This window comes from Rhinolophus hipposideros (assembly GCF_964194185.1).
Source record: "Rhinolophus hipposideros genome assembly, chromosome: 6".
NCBI lineage: Eukaryota > Metazoa > Chordata > Mammalia > Chiroptera > Rhinolophidae > Rhinolophus > Rhinolophus hipposideros.
Window position 1 is genome coordinate 45997459 of NC_138052.1, and position 18912 is coordinate 46016370.

An 18912-nucleotide genomic window follows, 5' to 3' on the forward strand; every position below is an offset into this window, starting at 1 on the left:
GTGAAGCACTTAGAATAACCCCTGGCAGATGGTAAATCCTCTAAATGTGAGCCTATATTACCATAAGGTATTTAACCAGATCCTTATCGACAGATGTTTATGCTGTTTCCAATTCTTTGCATTTTTTTGTTACTCAAGAAATTTCCACGGCAAGTTTTGAATTGCCCTTAACCTCTTTTACATTTGAGCTCCTGTTTCTTACTAGCTTACCAATACTCAACATCTGCTTATAAGCACTTAATAAATGTGTACTCATGTTGTTGACTCCCTCGGAGGCTGCCCAAAATAAGGCAGTTGGAGTGAAGTGGAGTGGTTTCCAGGCCAGGCCCCAAGGAGTCCATTGCAGGTTTTCTATCTGTTGAGAGCTCTCTCCAGGAAGGCAAAAGCTCTAGAGCATAGACTGGGACAGAAAGCAGGAAGATTGGGGTCTGAGAGGTCAAACAGTAACTCAGGCTGGCGGCCAGAAAAAGAAGAAAGAGAATGAGTACAGATCAGAAACATATGGCCAGAGACAACCCTGAGAACAGAGAACTCAAAAGGATGCCTTAGGCACCAATATTTTTTTAGAAAATAAGTATAGTATACCTTCTTTGAGATGCTGCACTATGTATAGTTCTCATCAACCTATAAATACAAGTAAGGTGATGTTAATACCGGGGTGCCAAAAAATGTATGCCAGTGAACACTTTCGTCAACATTGCTCAAGCAGTAGTTTGCCATAATCAGAAGTGTCCGAATGCTGATGGTAACCACATGACTTGTAGTCATCTTTTGTTGTTGATATATGTTGAGTATTACAATTTTAATACAGTTTTTTCCTTTCTTAAAATGCATATACTTTCTAGCACCCTCTGTATTAATTCCATACTACAAGGTTCTTCTCCCTCTTGCTCTTACGGGGACACAGCTTCCTCCTCCCAGGCTCCCTGGACCATTTCTGCAAGTCAGAAGGCTCAGTGTGTTCTCATATGAGCAAGGACAAATTTACTCAAGTTGGCCAGCTCTGGCCTCCTTGCCAAGGAGCCCTTGCCAGCCACAGCCTAGGAAACCTGCTCTGCTGCTTCGTCCGCCCCTGCCGTCCACCCCAGGGGAGGTGTGCTTTGCTGTGTTCTTCAGCAGAGTAAGTGTAGGGTAGGATGTAGGGTCAGAGGAGAGAATGACCCTATCTCCAATTCTATACCTAGATTCTCCTATGAATTTTATTCCTCTTATATTTCTCCCTAACCTCAATCTTGCTGAAATTTCAAACATGTCCCCTGAGGCTGAATTAAGGAAAGGGAGAGGATCACATATATCAGCCACCCCCTTCAGTGTTCTTCTCCCCACCCATCTCTCTAGTCAACCAACAACAAATATTGCCTGACCATTGCAGAGGATTAAATGTAACATTGATCCCAGTTCTGTATCTATGCCCTTTGCAATGAGACATTTAGATCCTCCCATTAAGGAATGGAATCTCCCCCACCCTCTAGAGTCTGGGCTGGTTTGCAACTGATGGGCTTCTGTCTGCTGAAGGTGGCTGAAGTGATGGTGTGTCAGTTCCAAGCCTGAGTCACACTCACTCTCTGGGCTCCTCTGCATACCCCGAGAACAGCCTGGCTTAGACTGTTGGCTGATGAAAAATTGCTTCAGCCCTTAACCAGCCACCTGCCCAACACAGCCCAGAATTGCTGCCCTGCCAAGCCCAGCCAAGATCGGCAGAGCTGTGTAGACGACCTGCTTTCACATAAGTGAGGCCAGAAAGACCAGAAGAACCACTCAGCTAAACCACAGACTTTCAAATTAAATAAAGTCTGTGTCATTTGAAGCCACAGTGTTTTCTATTTATTACACAGCACAATTGTGACAAGAGACCACGGATAGAACCTCATTTCTGACCTCCAAAATCAAAGGCTTCTTTTTTTTTCAGATTTAAACACCCTTCTAATAAGAAGCTCAACAAATAGCGAAAGTCTAATTCTTAGTCTAGATTGATCCAGGACCCCCCACTGCCCTTACAACAGTCTGTGAGCTGGAGATATTTTTGTTAAGCAGGTGTCCAAGAGGCCTATGGGAAAGTTAGTCAGCCTGCTGGGGGAGACACATGTGAGGAATAAGTGTAGAGGAATGTCTTACCAATATTCACTAGGGCCACAAAGACCACGGTAAACTTGGGGTGGTGGCATTTCTTGTGGAACCTGGCAAGGGAAGCTAATCTCTCCATTTAGAACTAGCTTGGGACTGAACTGAGATCAACAGCAGAATCAGAGAAAAGACACTGAGATGCCCCAGGCATTGGAACTGAGACTCCAGCCAAGTTGATCTACAACATCTGAGGACAGGGAAGCCCTCCGGGGGGAATCTGAGTGACATGTTTTTAACCTCAGCTTATAACCTGTCTCTACACGTCTTTCAGTATGCTGGGTTGTCTTGTCAAATTGTAGCCCCTCGGTAGCTACTGCTTAGTGTTGTAACTCCCAGTGATAACGTTCCTTTGGAGAAGCTAAAGGGAGCACACTATTAAGTATGCGAATGGTGGTCCCTGACTAAGGCCCCCTCCTCTCCTCTCTGGTTGGGGGGCAAGTTCTCTTCCCTCATTTTACCCTTTCCCTCATTCGTTATTCTGGGGACTTTGAATGGAGCCTGCACACCCAGGGCAGATGAATGGAGCTTGCCCAGGTGGGCAAGTTCTGAAGTCTCCCACTGGCTCTGCTGATGGAGCTCCTTTCAGACTGGGGGCTTGCCAGTCAGAGCAAAGCTGCCCATGACCAGCAAATGGCTGTCACCAGACAAAAGGCCATTAGATGGAAATCTAAGGATTAATAACTGGGACCACAGGTGCAGAGAAAGCAATAAAAAACTAAGTTGCTGATGGATGATTGCTAGTTCTGTTTATCCTCTTGAGTGATTAAAAAAAATGTATGAGGGTGAACATAAAAAACTCCTTCATTTGATAGCTCAGTCTCTTGGTCCTGTTGGGCTGGGAGTGAAAGTTGGGTTGAGTTAATTCCCACTGCCAAAGGTGGTTAATGTATCCCCTGCTCCCTGATAGCCTTTTTCTAGATGTTTCCCACTATAGCCATAGTTATATAAGTGGGTCCTAATTGTTTGGTACCTGGCTCTGGGGTGATATAGGGCAGGGGAAATATTGACTTGGTGTATGAGCTTTAGATAACAGTTCTGGGGTGTGGGGGGTGGTGGTGCTGGGCTCTGGGATTGGTTGGTTTTCATATCAAAAATGTACTCAACAAGTAAGTTGTTTGCTATCTCTAGGAACTAGCTGATTCTAGGAGGGCAGTCCCTCCCAGGACCCAAAGACCTCAATGTGCTTAAGCATCTTGCAATAAACAAACAAACAAAAACCCGTGATTAATACAGAATGCTGAAAGAACATACATCCCTTCCATATCAGCCTTGATAGTATCCAAATTATCAGGACACTTTATAGCTTCTGGGCTTTCTCTCAAGGCCGGGCGGTTTGGAATTCAGTTTTCTGCCCTGTAAGTATTGACAGAAGTCATTCTCACCATCTCACACCAGCTTTCTGGACCCGGAGCAGTTCTTTGCTTTTTCAGGAAATAAACGGGATGAAAGTCCAGGGCTGGGACTTCCTCTTCAGGGTGTTTGACAAGGACTGACGTATTCGAGGCCCTTTAAGTCCAGGAAGTGCAGGACACACCCAACCTTGATGACAGTGTCCTGAGAGCTGAATGCCGAATGCTGGAGCATAGGTGAGAGGACAGAAGCAAAACACATTTCAGCATGAGGGACCCACTCACAAACTGTTCGGTGAGTAGCTCAGTGTGGTTTGCGTCTTTGTATGTGAGAAGGCAGCAGAGGGGTAGGTTTATATATTAATGTATTTTAACTTAAGAAATTTGAGGCGCTCAGAAACCAAACATGTTTAGATATTGGCTGTGAGACAAAAGTCTGCTGTTTTTCTTTGGTTCAATTTAAAACAGACTCCTTTCTAGTAAATGATGACAGGTCATTGTCATCTTTTATTCTCAAATTCTTAAACCTTTTGAGTGGGTATAACATCATATTTGCATGCAGATGGTAGTTGTTTGGAAAAAATTCTTCAGACATAATCTGATGGTGCCAACATCACGCACAGAGTAGATACATAACACAGAATGTCTGCAGCCAACGTTGGGCACCGAGAATGAAGTTAGGATGGAAGGGTTTTGTGTATTTTCCCATATCATTTAGAGTCAAGAATTGCTAAGTCCTTTCGGGGGAAGAACAGACTCCCCATGTTGTCTGGCCTGTGGTGGTTCTCAGACATGTTTACCAACATGTTTCTTTCAGTCCTGGGAGTGTTACCAAAAATAGGAAATGGGTCAGGTCCAAGGATTTGTGAGGTCCTTAGTAGCAATAGTAGAGATGTAATTTAGGAAATGAGGAGCAATTAAAATAAAAGGGAGGGAGACATATTTACTTTGGAAAGAAAGTAATCAAAGACTATCAGTGTGTAATACATGGTACCAAGAAGCTAAAATTGGTGACAGCAAAAGCAAGGATCTTTCACGTATTTAATTTAAAAAAAAAAAAAAAGTCTGTAGAAAAGCAGATAAATGGGGACAGCAATAAAGCCTTAAAGGAAAAGTTCAATGGATGCAGAAAGCATAGACTTAAGAGAAAACGGACCTGTAACTGCTATTCCACAAACTGAGTTCAAGAATCTGGGGCCGGGGCAGCCAGATGGCTCAGTGGGTGAGAGCGCGAGCTCTGAACAACAGGGTTGCCGGTTCGATTCCCACATGGGCCAGTGAGCTGCGCCCTTCACAACTAGATTGAAGGAGGGGCAGCTGGATGGCTCAGTTGGTTAGAGCACAAGCTCTCAACAAGGTGCCAGTTCAATTCCAACATAGGATGGTGGACTGTGCCCCTTGCAACTAAGATTAAAAATGGCAACTGGACTTGGAGCTGAGCTGGGCCCTCCACAACTAGATTGAAGGACATGACTTGGAGCTGATGCACCGTGGAAAAACACACTGTTTTCCAATATTCCCCAATTAAAAAAAAAAAAGATTAAAAAAAAGAAAATTCTATTTCATTTTTAAACAATCAGATGAGCTAAATGAGGTGAAGTCATAATGGCTAGTAATATTAGTAATATTAATAATGACAACATCATATAGCAGGCTTTGCCTGCTTTCACTTTTTAAATACTAAAAAATTAAGTGTCTAATGTAAAAAAGTAAATTCCAACAATATGGCTGCATATAGACTTTAAGCAAGAAACTCATGCCCCTTTAATTTCCTCCAGCACCATCTTCTCTCCATTGGCAAGCACAGACTGTTTTTTTTGTGTTTTTTTTTGAAATCTTTATCATTTATTTATTTGCTGTTTGGTTTTTGTTTGTTTGTTTGGGGTTTTTGCTTTTTTTTTGTCACTCCTTGCATTTACTCCCTTCTAACATGTGAACTCCTTTTCTTTCTCACCATTGATACTCTGATCATGTTTTTGCACAGGTATAATTGAGTGGGATAGAGACAGGATAAGTGGAAGCAAAAAGGTGGCACCAACAGTCACCAAAGAAGCAAGTCAGGAGTAAGGCAAGTGTGAGATAGAAGAGAGGAAAACTTAGGCTCAATTAAGTTTTGAAAAAATTAACAGATATCCTTTTCCAAGGCTGCCTTCAGATCAGGAAATGGGAGAAACGTTTCCTTTTGAGCAGCCCCAAGACAACCTGTTACCCTATCTCTGTGTCACTTTAATGCTCCCGTCCCTGACTTGCTGAAGAGTTCTTTTCCCTATGTCGAACCATTGCTCCAAGGACTCCTACTCTTGTCCACAACCTTGAAGGTCACCTCTATGGGTCCAGAGCCACCAAAGTTATCCTGGGAGTTAAGAAGAGGCAGATATCCCATCAGCCAGGGTTTCTAAGTCCTCTAAAGTCACAGAACCTTTATTTATTTGCAATTGTTTCATCTTCATCAAGTATCCCACTTGATTTCCTGGTGTAGTCCTAGCTTGTGCTTGGGGAACATGCTACGTGGAGATGAGGCTGCAGTTTGGGAACAAAATAAAACAAGGGAAAGGGTGGCAAACAAATGCTTCATGAAATACTTTGGTAGTCTTATAAAAGGACCCAAAACTTTAACCACTTGCAAAATGTCCGATTCCAAGAGTCCCTCGGGTTGCACGGAATACAGTTGATTCATAAAACCTTAGCTTAGCTACAGTTCTTAATCTAGTCTACCCCAGTGGATCCAAGCATGAAAATCAGTGGGTTGCATGAATTTCAATGAGAAAAAACATGACCTCTTTATTTGTACTAGTTTCTAACTGAAATTTAGAATTTCCTTCAATTTTGAATTTAAGCAACAACCAGTACCACTGTAGTGTCTGTGACTTGGTAACCAATAAAAATCACATGCATTTTTATATAACATTAAAGTTGTTTGCAGATATCTAGAAATATTGTTCACACTCAACGTGACTTAGAAATTTTGGTAATTCTTAAGACTTGTTATTTTGTATGTTAATTAAAAAGGACACATAATATCATGCTCTAAAGTGTTTTTATAAATATATATCAACATTATTAGTTTCCTTTGTAATTCTATTATTTTATACATTTGAAAATATTCTGAGTAAAATCAATTACGCCAGAGTGCCAAAGGCGCCCATGATACAAAAAAATTTTAAAATCTCTTTTTCTGGTCATGCTCCAGTGGGCAACAGAGGCTGAGAGCTGGGCCAGTCTACCTCAAAGAGCCAGGTTGGTTGTCTCTAATTAAATTATTAGTCACCAGGGTAGCACAAAGATTGCCTAAACGCTGTGTAGGGCTTTTAACTAATCTTGAGAGTACCAGAACTTGCTCGAAGGAGATTTTTTAAAGTTCTGTTTTTGAAAAGGAAAAGAATTGGCGCTGAGATTTGATGTCTTAATGCCTGTGAGCTTAGCCTCTAAACTGAAACATAGTGCCAAATCCATGTGCAAAGAGACAGACAAGATCAAATTATCTCCAAATGAAATAATCTAATTATTAAAAAAAAAAGTAGCATCTTTCTAGGAAACAATGCCATAGAATCAAGGACAAATAATAAGCTGTAACCAAGTTTTTGCTTTTACTCACTCCTACTGTATGCAGGTAGGGATCTGTTAAAGCAGGCCTTCTGGGGCCCATACAATCAACCTTTTCCCTTAACTTCATCAGCTGGTGAAAGAGTACTAGACTTCGGGGCTGCTCCTCCAACCTGGTTCAGATGCCGACCTGAGCTTCCCATCTTTTTGGCTCAGTGTTGGTCACATGAAGCACTAATATAAAAGGTGCTGGTACAATGGTCCAGGGTTCCTGAGGGATTCTGCTACATGGCAGAGATAAGGAGGCGGGTTGGGTCTGGCATGGATGTCCTGTGGCCCACCGCTTCCCCAGTGTGCTTCAGTGAGATGTGTGACATGCCATTCCACATTTCCTGGACCTCTGTTTCTTCATTTGTAGAGTAAAAGGAGAGGATAAAGTAGACTATGTTCTTTAATGTTCTACATCTCATTATCTATGACACCCTGTCATGGAGATTCCAAACATTACACAGATGCCTAATAAGCACGAGAAATCCCTTAGTCAGAGAAGCAATGCTTTGAAATACTATCTCACATGAAATCAATAGCACAGTGCCTGGCATCCAGCATTCTCATACTCGCACTGAGAATAAAAATGGATTTTCCTGGAATATTTGAATTTAGTCATTCAAATCATGAAAAATCAGAAAGACCAGCTAGGCCAAGGTTCATACAGTGCATTTTATATTGTTTATAAGTCATCTGTCTAATCATTTCATGTACAAATTGTCTAGATTACTAAGTTGGTTTTCTTTTTTTTTGTTTTTGTTTTTTGTTTTTTTTCATAATGACAATATTTTTACAACAGAATTTGCTTACAAGCACTAGGCAGAAACTTTTTCCTAATGGCTGAATGGGAAACATCTCTGGATACCTGTTGTCTGTGTGAAGGAAATTTTAGGGGCTCAGAAAGATCCCAAATATTCTACCACCAGCCTAATATCCCTTTATCAGGGAAAAAAATCCATAGTGTTTTTTCCTAGTAATTACTAACCCCTGGGAGAAGCAACATGCTAATATAAATTCATATGCAGATGTAAGATCAATAGTAGTTTCTTTACTGGAATGAATATTTGGTAGGGGGTGGGTATTCTAAAGCTCACTGGTGGGAAAAGAATACCAACATTTTACCTTCCACGTGACCGGAGCACACCCTTCTTGCGTTGTTAATGACCTTTGGCAGCCATCTTGTACTGCTCTTAACAATTAAAGGTAACTATTACTCTGAGTAAAGTTGCTTTAATTATACTGATTAGCCATTTATAATATTTTTATTTCTGATGGATTCTTTAATTTATTTGATCACCTGACATTTCTAATCACAATTCTGTCCCTAACTAATGAGGTTCTCTGCAGCTCTTTGAGCCTCAGCTGTGAAATAAGGGGATTGGACTTCAATGGTTTCCAAACTGTGCTCCATGGAATCCCTTCAGAGGCCTCTCCGGTTCATGAGAGTGAGCTGGGAAGGGAGGTAGGATAGGAGAAAGAGAGTCAAAGCCAAGGTGTGGGGACTGAGCCAGGAGAGCAGTTCCCAGGCTCTCGGCCTCACGTGGAAAGTTGCTGGCTCTGGTAGTAGATGGCCATCGGCTGTGACTAGTTGGCCATCAGCTGTTACTTGTTAGCCATTAGCCACTGATATAACTGCCATGGCTACGCTAGCAAGGCAGATTGCAGTTAGCAAGTGAGGTGAGTTGGCAGACAAGTGGACGGCAGGTTGCAGATCATGTGACTCCTGCTTCCTGTGTCTCCAACCCAGCCGCCAGTGAGAATATAGTGGTGTGACTCCCCTATCTATGGCTCCGTGGGTGTTCCTGTTTGGCCTCACCGTATCCTGCGTTCTTGTGTGGGTAGTGAGAGCTGAGACCCTGCATGACACAAGGTGAAGAGATTTTGTTCCCTCAAAGCAGATATCTTCCAAGGTTTCTGATTACACCCCCCCCACCCCCACCCCCCCACACACACACTGGACAAGATGGTCTCTGGTTCTACTTTGATATTTATGGAAGTCTGCTTTTCACAGCTTTTGTCTTCAATTCTGAGTAGCTGGTACATGATGAAAGGCACGGAATCATTGTTTCCAAAGAAGGGGTTATACTGAAATAATGGAAGTATTCTTTGCAACTGCTTTATTTATTGATGCCACCTTTATCTGAGTGTGGATCAGGGTTTGTCAGGATATTTCCAGTAAAGATTCTCCCCTTGGCTATCATAAGCAGAACACCCTGTTCTTATCCAATCACCAAATTAACAATGTGATATAATGAAGAGCTTCCTCGCTTGTGTGTATCTGAGCACACTGGAGTTTGGTGTATCTAAGACACGACTCCCCTCAGCCCTCAAATTGGTAGGGCGTGGCTGGGGGACAGAGCTCATTGGCCAGTTCCCTCTGTTTGGAACAATTCTGTCCATTTATCACACTGTCCCAGGACAAATATTTTGTAGATGTGTTATGATGTGAAAAAAGATAGAAAATACTAGTCTATTAAATAACAGGAAATCATCTTCCAAAATCTAAAACTGGCAGCTTCATGGTCAATTGAAGCCATAAGATTCGTTTTGTTTGAGCAACCTCTTTTTTAAAAAACTTGAATGTGAGTGCCTTCAGGAAATACAGACACTCTCCCCTTTACCACAGGCTCTCATACGCCCCCTAAAGACAACTGAGTTTTAAATCACTGGTTTATAAACTTGCAGGGCTCTCTGGCCTCTGAAAACGAGTCCTTTAGAGATTATTTTAAAATGTGTCTTGAAGAGTTTTAATGGCTTGATAAGTTTGGGAAATACAGCAGCACCTGCAGCCCAGCTCATAGAAAATATTTCACCTGGTTCTGTTCATTTTCACTTTGGTTAGAGGCAAGGTTTCCCCTGCAGGCCCCTATCCTCACACGTGGTGTCTAAGACCTCCTATTCCAGCCCCAGGACTGTAGGATGCAGATTGACCTCAGGTGATGATTAGCTGGTGGGGGCCATCCCCTGGAATAGCTCATCTCAGAGTCCCTTCCCTCTCTCTTAGTTCTCCCTTTGTTCTTCAGATGGGAGGTTTTTCTCACTCCTCCAAATACTCCTAGTCCCTCCAAGTGCATCTCTACTTTGTCTTGCACCCAGCCCTAGCTCCAGCCTTACAGTGCTGGAGACCAGAAAAACTCATGCATTCTGCAAGCATATATCCAAATCTTTCTTTCTTGCACATGGCCGCTGGTGTTTTGGAAATCTTTGTTTCTGCTTTGCTGTGGGCTGAAGAGAGAACCAGATAGGACATTATATAAAAAATACCCAGCTTAATACTGTGACATATTTCTAAATAAAACAAATAAGAAAGCTACAGGACCTATAAAGAAAATCATAAAATTTAATTGAACATAAAATAAGATTTGAACAAATGAAAAGACTATGTCCTTGGATGGAAGCTCTAAATACCAAAAAATCAATTTTCCCTGAATTATATATATATATATATATATATATATATATATATATATATATATGCAATGTAATTCCAATTAGAATTCCAACAGGAATTTTTTTAAAAAAATGTAATTAGATGTGTTCATATTGAAGAATAAATGTCCAAGCATAGCCAAAGAAATTATGAAAAGGAAAAAGTAATTGTCTAAAGAGAGAGCAGAAGCAAAGTTTTAATATCTCTATACTTTAGGTAGTGGGTACATAATGTGTGTCATTATTTTCTGTGTCATTATTTTATGAAATATAAAAATGTTTCATAATTTAAAATAAAAACTTAAAAGACTGTGTATGGGTTAGAATTATATTAGGCTGCATATTTTAAGAACCTAAAATGAGTGGTTCAAAAAAACCCTATCGTTGTAATTCTCTTGCACATAAGTTCAAAAGTGGAGAGTGTTGTAGCCACCAGGGCCATCAGGGACCCAGGCTCTTTTTCTCTTTCTGCTCTACGATCTTAGCTCATGGAATCCATCGTCAAGACCACGTTCTGGCATCAGCCATTATTTCCAAGTCCAGGTGTCAGGAAAGAGGAGGCAGAGACCTTCATTGAAATCCTGCACAAAACTTTTGCCCATACCTTCTTGGAAAATATTAGTCACATGGTTATACGTCAGGGTGAGAGAGGCTGAGAAATGACTTTACAAGGAGCATATGTCCTCATAAACATTTTTTTTCTTTTCATGATACTTATGTGTGTTTTGTGGGATATTATTTGGTGCTATGGGTAGAAAATGCAAGGTTTGGAGGAATCTAGTGAAAACATTTAGTTAACAGAGGAGTAAACAAAAAAGCCAAACAATTTTAAAATTGTTCCCTGTTGTACCTGTAAGGGAAGGAAGGAATCCTTAAGGAAGGAATCATACGATGCATAGATGACAAGTCATTTTTATGGAAATAAAAACAAGAAAATCTAGCTGCCAAATAGTGATTTTGCTCTCCTGACTCTCAGAGGAGAATCATTTCTTCATGACAGAGCCTACATCTGGATGATACCACAGGGTAGTCTTATTTGCTCTGCAGAGAGTTTTAAAATTTGTGAATGGTTTGCTCCAATGTTTTTAAAATCACCTTTCTGATGCCAGTCCTTACTTCTGCCTCGTTGAACAAACTGGAAGGTCTGTCCATCCTGGGCCACAATCCATGGTGCAGAGCAGTTGTGGCAGCTGCCTCTGACACTCACTGCCCACACCCTGCTCCTGGCTCGTTCAGGTGTCTTCCTTCTGATACAGAGCTTTGCTCCCTGACCGCTGTCTTTGTGGCCCAGGCAGTGTCAATGAAACTATTTGCTAGGACTGCGTACCTACCACACCCTGCCATGGCTTTCTGTGTTAAGTTTTAGGTGCGTTCCTCCTCTGTGGCCCTATGTCCTCTATTCATGTATATGAACGTGCCTGTTGCGTAATAGGCACTCAGCAAATGTGAGTTTCCTTCCCCTTTCCCTTCTCAACATGGTGCCCAACTGCCTGCTGGAGACAACTGAGGGCTAGAAGGGGCTGGCTCATTGTATGAGCAGAGTCACAGCACGGCACTCAATCTCCACAAAATTTTCATCCTCTTGGGTAAAATCTCATTTTGAAAAATGCAATTGGCTGTCATATTTTCCAGCTATGATAAACTATGAGCAAATGTAGAGAGAAACTATGAGAGAGTGTATTTGAGACTGCTCTGTTGCCTAAACCACCTACCTTGTGCCAATAAAGAGACAGAATCAGCTGACATTCATCCTCTCCATTTGGGCATTTAAAAACCTACTGCCATCAATGTCTACCTTTCCAAGTAAAATTTTCAGAATGACATGGTGGAGTTCTAAATCAAATGACAAAAGCTTTCTATTAGAATTCTGGTGTCTGCAGGCTAAATTCAAAGTTTTATTTATAAATTTATAAAGGTTTGGTTCAATCAAAATGTTCAGCTCATCATTACATTCTTATTTCTAGAGTTAAATGAGATATAGAGGGGACGAGGACAAATTTTATTAACAAGTTAATTCAGTTACATTTTTATTACCTCAGCCAAGAAACACTCACTTTAATGGTTCATGGTTTGTTATGAGGCCTAGCAATATTATTTTGGAATTTGGGGGAGACACAAAATGCTTACTCTTGATTACTCTTAATCTTCCTGGGAACAGTAGGAGTGACGGGAAGCCAGAATCCTGGTACACCCGACCAACAAATTGTTTGCATTTGGCTTAGGGGAGAAGCAGATAGAGAGGCTTTATTTTTGAAAAGTTCTCCAGGATCTTTCAAGTCCAGGCAGAAGAGATTTCATCTTTATTTTAAGAACTCATCCAAAAGTGTACGTCCCGTAGCTGCATGATCATTTACAATGACAGTCTTCATTACAGCAGTATTCTGAATTGACGACACTTCTATCTTTGGAAGTGTTCATAATCCTTCTCTGCATCTTTTCTCTTGCAGTATAATCAAGTGTACAAGAACCTAAAGGAGTTTTCTCAAAATGGAGAGAATTTCTGCAAGCAGGTCACATCCATTCTTCAACAAAGGTACAAAATGTGCGTTTGCAATAAGCAGTTCTTCTTTTTTAGTTGCAGCCAGTGATATGGCTGGAAAAGTGATTACAAGCTGTCCTACTTTCCAGAATGCAGTGTTATATTTTGGTACTTAAGAGATGGGTTTGAAGAGTGATTCTTCTCTCTTGCGCACTTATCATTGGGTACCATAAAAATCAGGAAACAGCAGGAAGTAATTCTGCTTGGAAAGGTTCAGTCAAAGTCTCTTCTGATTCTTCCGACTGAGTTTATCACCCCTTCCTGGGGCCCTCCATTTTCCCCAAAGTATTTACCATTGTTGTACTTCACACACTGATGGCAACTGTTAGTGACTTATCTGTCTCCCCAACGAGGGCAGGCGGGAGCTGTTTCTTACTCACCTTTGCATGCTACGTTCTTCTTAGAGCCTGACCTTTTGAGTTCTACAGCAAATATCTGATGAATGATTGAATGGATGAAAGAAAAGTCACCATTTTCAGTACCATCTTCTCTTAATACCAGATGTGGTCATGTGTAAATCTGTTCACGATGCTGAAATGAGCATATTTAATTCACTCAGTCAAAAAGTTAACAAAAATTTCTGCTTAAAATTAGAGAACCCAGAGGCTGAATTCAGCCATTAAGGATCTTTACGCCATTTTCCTACGTTTAGACAGCTCTGTAATAAACAACTCTCAGGAGACTTTCAAAAGAGATTGTTTATTCTTTTAAGGTAACCCATTTCAAATGTATAATATTGCATGTATGGAATAAGAACAAAGACACATGGGCCAATTGCATCCTGCATTAGTAGGTCAAGAACAAAGGAGAACACTGGCTTTCTTAGGACCAATGAAGGAACCAAGGGAAGATATAGGAGAGCTCACACAGGCTTGTATAAAGAGAATAACCACGTTTGTTAAATAAAGTCAAGAAGAAAAACATTTCAAAATAAGAAGTTACTTCTATCTTAATAGCCAAGTTGCTTTGATTTTATGAGAGGAACAGGGAGGACCGATCTGGGAGAAAATTTCTTCTATAAGAAAGTATTTTTATCAGTCTCAAAGGAAATTATTTAAAATAAGACCAATTGACTACGACACAGATTCAACCCATTACCCAGATTAGAAAGCATCTCCCTCATACAGATAAGGAAGAATCTGTGCACATTATTAGTCATCTGGGTCTTGATTGTTTGGTGCCCCTGTGTTCAAAATTAGTGTCCAGTAGAGAGCTGTAAAGTCAGAAGACAGGTGATAAGTAAGGCCGGGCAAACAGACTCACCAATGAACTGAATAAATTTGGGGGAGTCACTGCTCCCAAACTGCCTGTCCAGGTCACTGTTCACCTCCACCTGCCACAGATATGTCTACTTTCCATACAGAAAGAATTTTCTTTCTTACCTGTGTCTCTCTTGAAGTTGCTTCCGAAGGCTTCCATCTGTCTCCTGATCTATTCATGTGCAAAACCCTCCACCCACCTGTTCCAAAGAGGCAAACAAGCTCCAATGAAGGAGAAACTCTGGGGTAGCTAAACATATCTCCCTTCATGGTTTTACCTCCTCGTGGAGCAGAATTTAGAATTTGAAAATCTAAAGAATACTTCTTTAAAATTATGTGCACATCTGTGGGATTAAAAACTGCACAGCACAAATACGAAAAGGGGATCTAGTGTTTTACCTAGACCAAGAGACGTATACTAGATATTAGATCATGTATGCAATAGATGATTTCCTGAACATATTGTAAAGCTTACCTTGTACAACTAAGTCATTTCCCTTAATCAAAATGTCATTTTTGAGTTGCTTTATATTCATTCCTGATAAACATGCACTTGGCAATGTCTCCTCACACTTGAGCTTTAAGTTTTCCTCCCTTTGCTCAGCAGTTTGATCTTGTTAACTGAAGGGTGCTTGTCCACACTGAGTTGGTATTTTTGGAGAACGATTTTGTGAGGGACACAAATTCTCTATTAATCTATTAATATGTGGCACATGTGGGTTTTTAGATAATATTCCTACATGTCAGCTGGCGAGGACAGAGGCTACTTCACTTGCCAGGGTTAGGTCATTTCTTTCCCCCCTCTAAGTGACCTCTTCCTACAGTATTTGAACTGAATTGACATAATAACCATATCAAAAGGATGAATGGTCATGACACAGCTGGTATTATACGTGCCTTTATTCTCCCCATTCTGTGGATTCAGTAATTCTTTCCCTAGACATACAAAAGATAAAAAGCTATTTCTCACCAGCTATCCAGACATGAGTGTGCTGGGCTTATTTTCCTCGTAAATGGGCTTATCACATCTGAATCAACGATACCTGTCCCTTGTATAAGAAAAATACCTGGAAAGCCAGCACTCTTTAAAAGAAACTATGTTGTTACCTAGAGTATAGACAAATAAAACGGTACTCTTGGAAAACATATAGGAGGCATTTCTACTGAGGGTTATAACATATAAAATCACAAAGGCAAATCCAGTGGCCAGCATGATGAAAGATACACTGAGGGAGCATATAGAGCTTCTTTGAATTAAGAGTAATTGACACATAAAATACACTCAGCAAAAACTTGTAGATTGAATGAATGAATAAATAAATGGAAAATGGTTGAGTGTATTTTCTTACGATTACACCTACATTATTAGAACGAAGTCTTTACTGTCCTTGGAATGTGGCTCTGCGCAAGAGTTCCCCATTAGCACGTAGCTACAAGAGACAGCATCACAAGCTTCAAGCTCAGAGACTGTTTCTTTTCCAAGCTCAGCTGCCTGCTTTTATTTGTTCTAATCGGTGGTGAGAGAAAAGTGCAGTTCTTATCGAAACATCATTTTTCCTGGAAATTCTGCCATTCTTAGTTATGCTTAGCTTCTTTTATCCATTTAGTTGCTTCAGTTTCCTTTTTTAGAGCAGCAACTCAGATTTAGCCTCAGACACACAACATCTCCTAAGATGCCTAATGCCAAAGTCATCAGGTTCACTTTAACACAATTACAAATCAGATATTAAAAGACAAAGGTACATTCCCAGAAACTATGAGTATTTGGTTCCCTGCACCCTCACAGCTAATGTTTAAACAGGCTTTGATGGAAAATCAATTGTTCCTCTGTAAGGAAACTTAAGATCAGGTTTTCAAATGACAAGTACCACTGCTCTGGACACTAAAAAGAAGAAGAAAAGAACAAAGAACAAAGTGTAGGTAGCAGATGCTATCAACAAAGGAATAAATTATTGAAATGAAATATATGATAAATCCTCCCCTTTCCTACTCTTCCCATAGCCTGGGTGACCTTAACTACCACAGCTGCTGCTCTGTTTTGCATGTTGATGACTCCCACATGTATGTTACCAGGCAATATATCTTATCTGTACTTCAAACCATATTTCCACCTGAGTGCCCCATGGAACCACAAAGTCACCCTATCCCAAACAGAGTTTATTGGCTTTTACCCAAAGCTGGTACTCCTGGATTTTTTACCGTAGTACTGGGACACTACCCACCCAATCAAGCCCAGTACCTGGGAGCCACCCATAGAGATTTCTTCTATCTCAATTCATGTCCAAGTAATCGTATTTTCTCTCTTCTAAGCACCTCTTATACCTATAGCTTTCTTTTCATTTTATAGCCTCTACCATTGTTCTGGCAAACATCTCTTAAAACATTCTTCTGTGTAGGCATCCTGTCTTGCAGCTTTGCCATTTGTACACTGCACAGAAGCACCTGGCTGAGGGGCCAAGTAAAGGCAGAAATTGAAACCACTCTCAACCCACAAGTCTTGCACTCTGGCTCAGAGCTGTGTCCCCTTAGAGGCTCTCCTTTCTCTAATCCAAGCAAAGTTGACTCAACTAGGGAATTGGCTAGCACCCTTTTCCTGTCTCTAATGCATCTTGGGCTCTGTGGCGATGACCCAGTATAAGACCCGTCAGAGTCTCCCATGACCTGTAGTATAGAATTCAGCCCTCATAACATTTTATTAGAGATCTGGGCCCTGCCTTCATATTAAGCTTGTCTCTATCTCACCATGACCACTGCCCCTCTCCATCTTACTGAACAACTTGCAGTCCACCGCCCCCACCATGGGTCCCAGCCACCCTTCCCACTGACTCCTACGCCTCATCATGGACCCCAGAATCTGTGCAGGCTGTGTCTTCTCCCTGGTAGACACTTCTACACCTTTACTGCAGGCTCCAATCAATGCATTCAAGATTCAGTCATCTCGTTCTGGTAGGCCTTCCTTGACTCCACTCCCCAGACTCAAAAAATGCTCCTCGAGCTGTGTAGAGCTAGTCCTTACCTGTGCTACAGGTAAGCTTACTGCCTTATATTGTTATTCTCTGTTCACTTGTCTGTCTCTCAGCCCCACCCAAGCTGAACTCCTTGAGGGTCTTTTCTATACCATGTGACTAACACAGAGCCTGGCACAAAGCAGGAATTCTATAGACGTTCACTGAGTGCATGAAGGCATTAATGTATGAGTGATTCTGTGGCTTCAGGCACTCATAACTTTTAAGAAGTTCAAGTTAGGCTGTTTCTGAAGAGCAATAAATGAGTGTGTCAAAGAAATTTACTTACCTAGTAGACAGAGTATTACTTTAAACAAAAACTAGAAAAGAGTAATAAAATTACAGAAGAGGCCATTTATCCAGCACAATACATAGATCAGTCACTGTGTTAAATGCTGCAGGGAGCTGGCCCACAGGCAGATGAGTTGGCAGGCAGTCAAGGTCTCCCGACTCCATGGGAACGCTACTTATCAGACAGTCAGTTCTATATGCTGGCCAGCACGCAAGGTCTCCCGACTCCTTGGGACGCTGTGTGCAGGAGAGCAGGCCTGCAGGGTCTGCCAGATGATTTCTCCCACGGAATGCTCTTTGTTTTGCTGTATCTAGAGGGTGCCAAAAAACGTATACACATTTTAAGAAAGGAAAACTGTATTACAAAGTGTAATACTCAAAGATACCAATAACAAAGGATGAATACAAGTCATGTGTGACTTCTGCAATTACAAGAGGTGCTCAAAGTGTTTACCATCAGCGTCCAGACACTTCTGATTACGGCAAACTACTGCTTGAGCAGCGTTGACCGAAGTGGCCACTCGTATATGTTTTTTTTGTCACCCCTGGTCTATAACCTTGTTTCTTCTCCTCCTGAGTGCGGACCACTACACATCGGTGGGCCGCCACTATAGGCCGTCCCTGGTCAGTGATTCTCAATAAACCTATGTCCTGCACTCAGCCACCTGGTGTGTTCTTTCAACTTGCTGCTTCTCAGGCACAAATTTTGGAACAACTCAGACTCAGTTGGAACAGTGGTGTCCTATATTTAGTCTCTTTTACTTTAATGCTCACCACCCAATGCAGTACAAATGTATTCTCATCTATTACTAATTTACAGATGAGGATATGGATGGCTACCCAGCCCAACCTAGGCTCCATGTAAGGGCATCTTCCAAGTGGGCAGTCAGTCTGGGGCACTGCTATGGGAGTCCCAACATGCCCCAGGGGGTCCTGGTCTAGCTCCTGTAATAGGGACATTATAGGGAAGGGACATCAGCCGGTCAAGCCCAGTGGTTTCCAGCCTGGTAACACAGGCATCTGTGGGGAACCTCAGGAGCCACTTCAGGGGGAGACACGATTAAATGGGCAGGGCTCAGCTCCCGCCTCACTCCCACTTAATTAGAACATAGTATTTATATCATACGGTGGGATTCTGTATAAAGCTTTGTCTTCCAGCTAAAAAGTTTTGAAAACCACTCTTCTTGTCCATTTCACCTGACTTTCCCCATGACAATAACCCCCCTCCTTTTTAAAAAACTCACTCAGTTCAGGAATTAGCAGACACAGAGGACCTGAAGTTCTAGAGCTACCATAGTTGTGCATTCCCTTGGCTAGATGTGAGC

At 41.5% G+C, this 18912-nt stretch overlaps 1 protein-coding gene and 1 long non-coding RNA gene across 14 annotated transcripts in view; one reads left to right on the forward strand and one right to left on the reverse strand.

Annotated features, from left to right (window-relative positions):
• Window positions 1-3634: 3634 nt before the first annotated feature.
• Window positions 3635-18912, forward strand: part of NOSTRIN (nitric oxide synthase trafficking) — a 52557-nt gene continuing 37279 nt past the window's right edge. For 4 of the 13 annotated variants that reach the window (XM_081052758.1, XM_081052763.1, XM_081052762.1 and 1 more), the window contains exons 1-2: window positions 3661-3768; window positions 12941-13026. In XM_081052758.1, coding sequence (XP_080908884.1) covers window positions 3742-3768; window positions 12941-13026 — 113 coding nt within the window. In that variant the 5' untranslated portion in view covers window positions 3661-3741. Of the gene's footprint in view, window positions 3821-6663; window positions 6711-8811; window positions 8935-12940; window positions 13036-18912 lie in introns of all 13 variants that reach the window. The other 9 variants (XM_081052752.1, XM_081052759.1, XM_081052760.1 and 6 more) reach the window with 6 other exon arrangements.
• The window catches only part of LOC308499390, a 28765-nt gene continuing 23565 nt past the window's right edge, over window positions 13713-18912 (reverse strand). Inside the window, exon 4 of the long non-coding RNA XR_013993582.1 lies at window positions 13713-17898. This is a non-coding gene — a long non-coding RNA (uncharacterized lncRNA). The remainder of the gene's footprint in view (window positions 17899-18912) is intronic.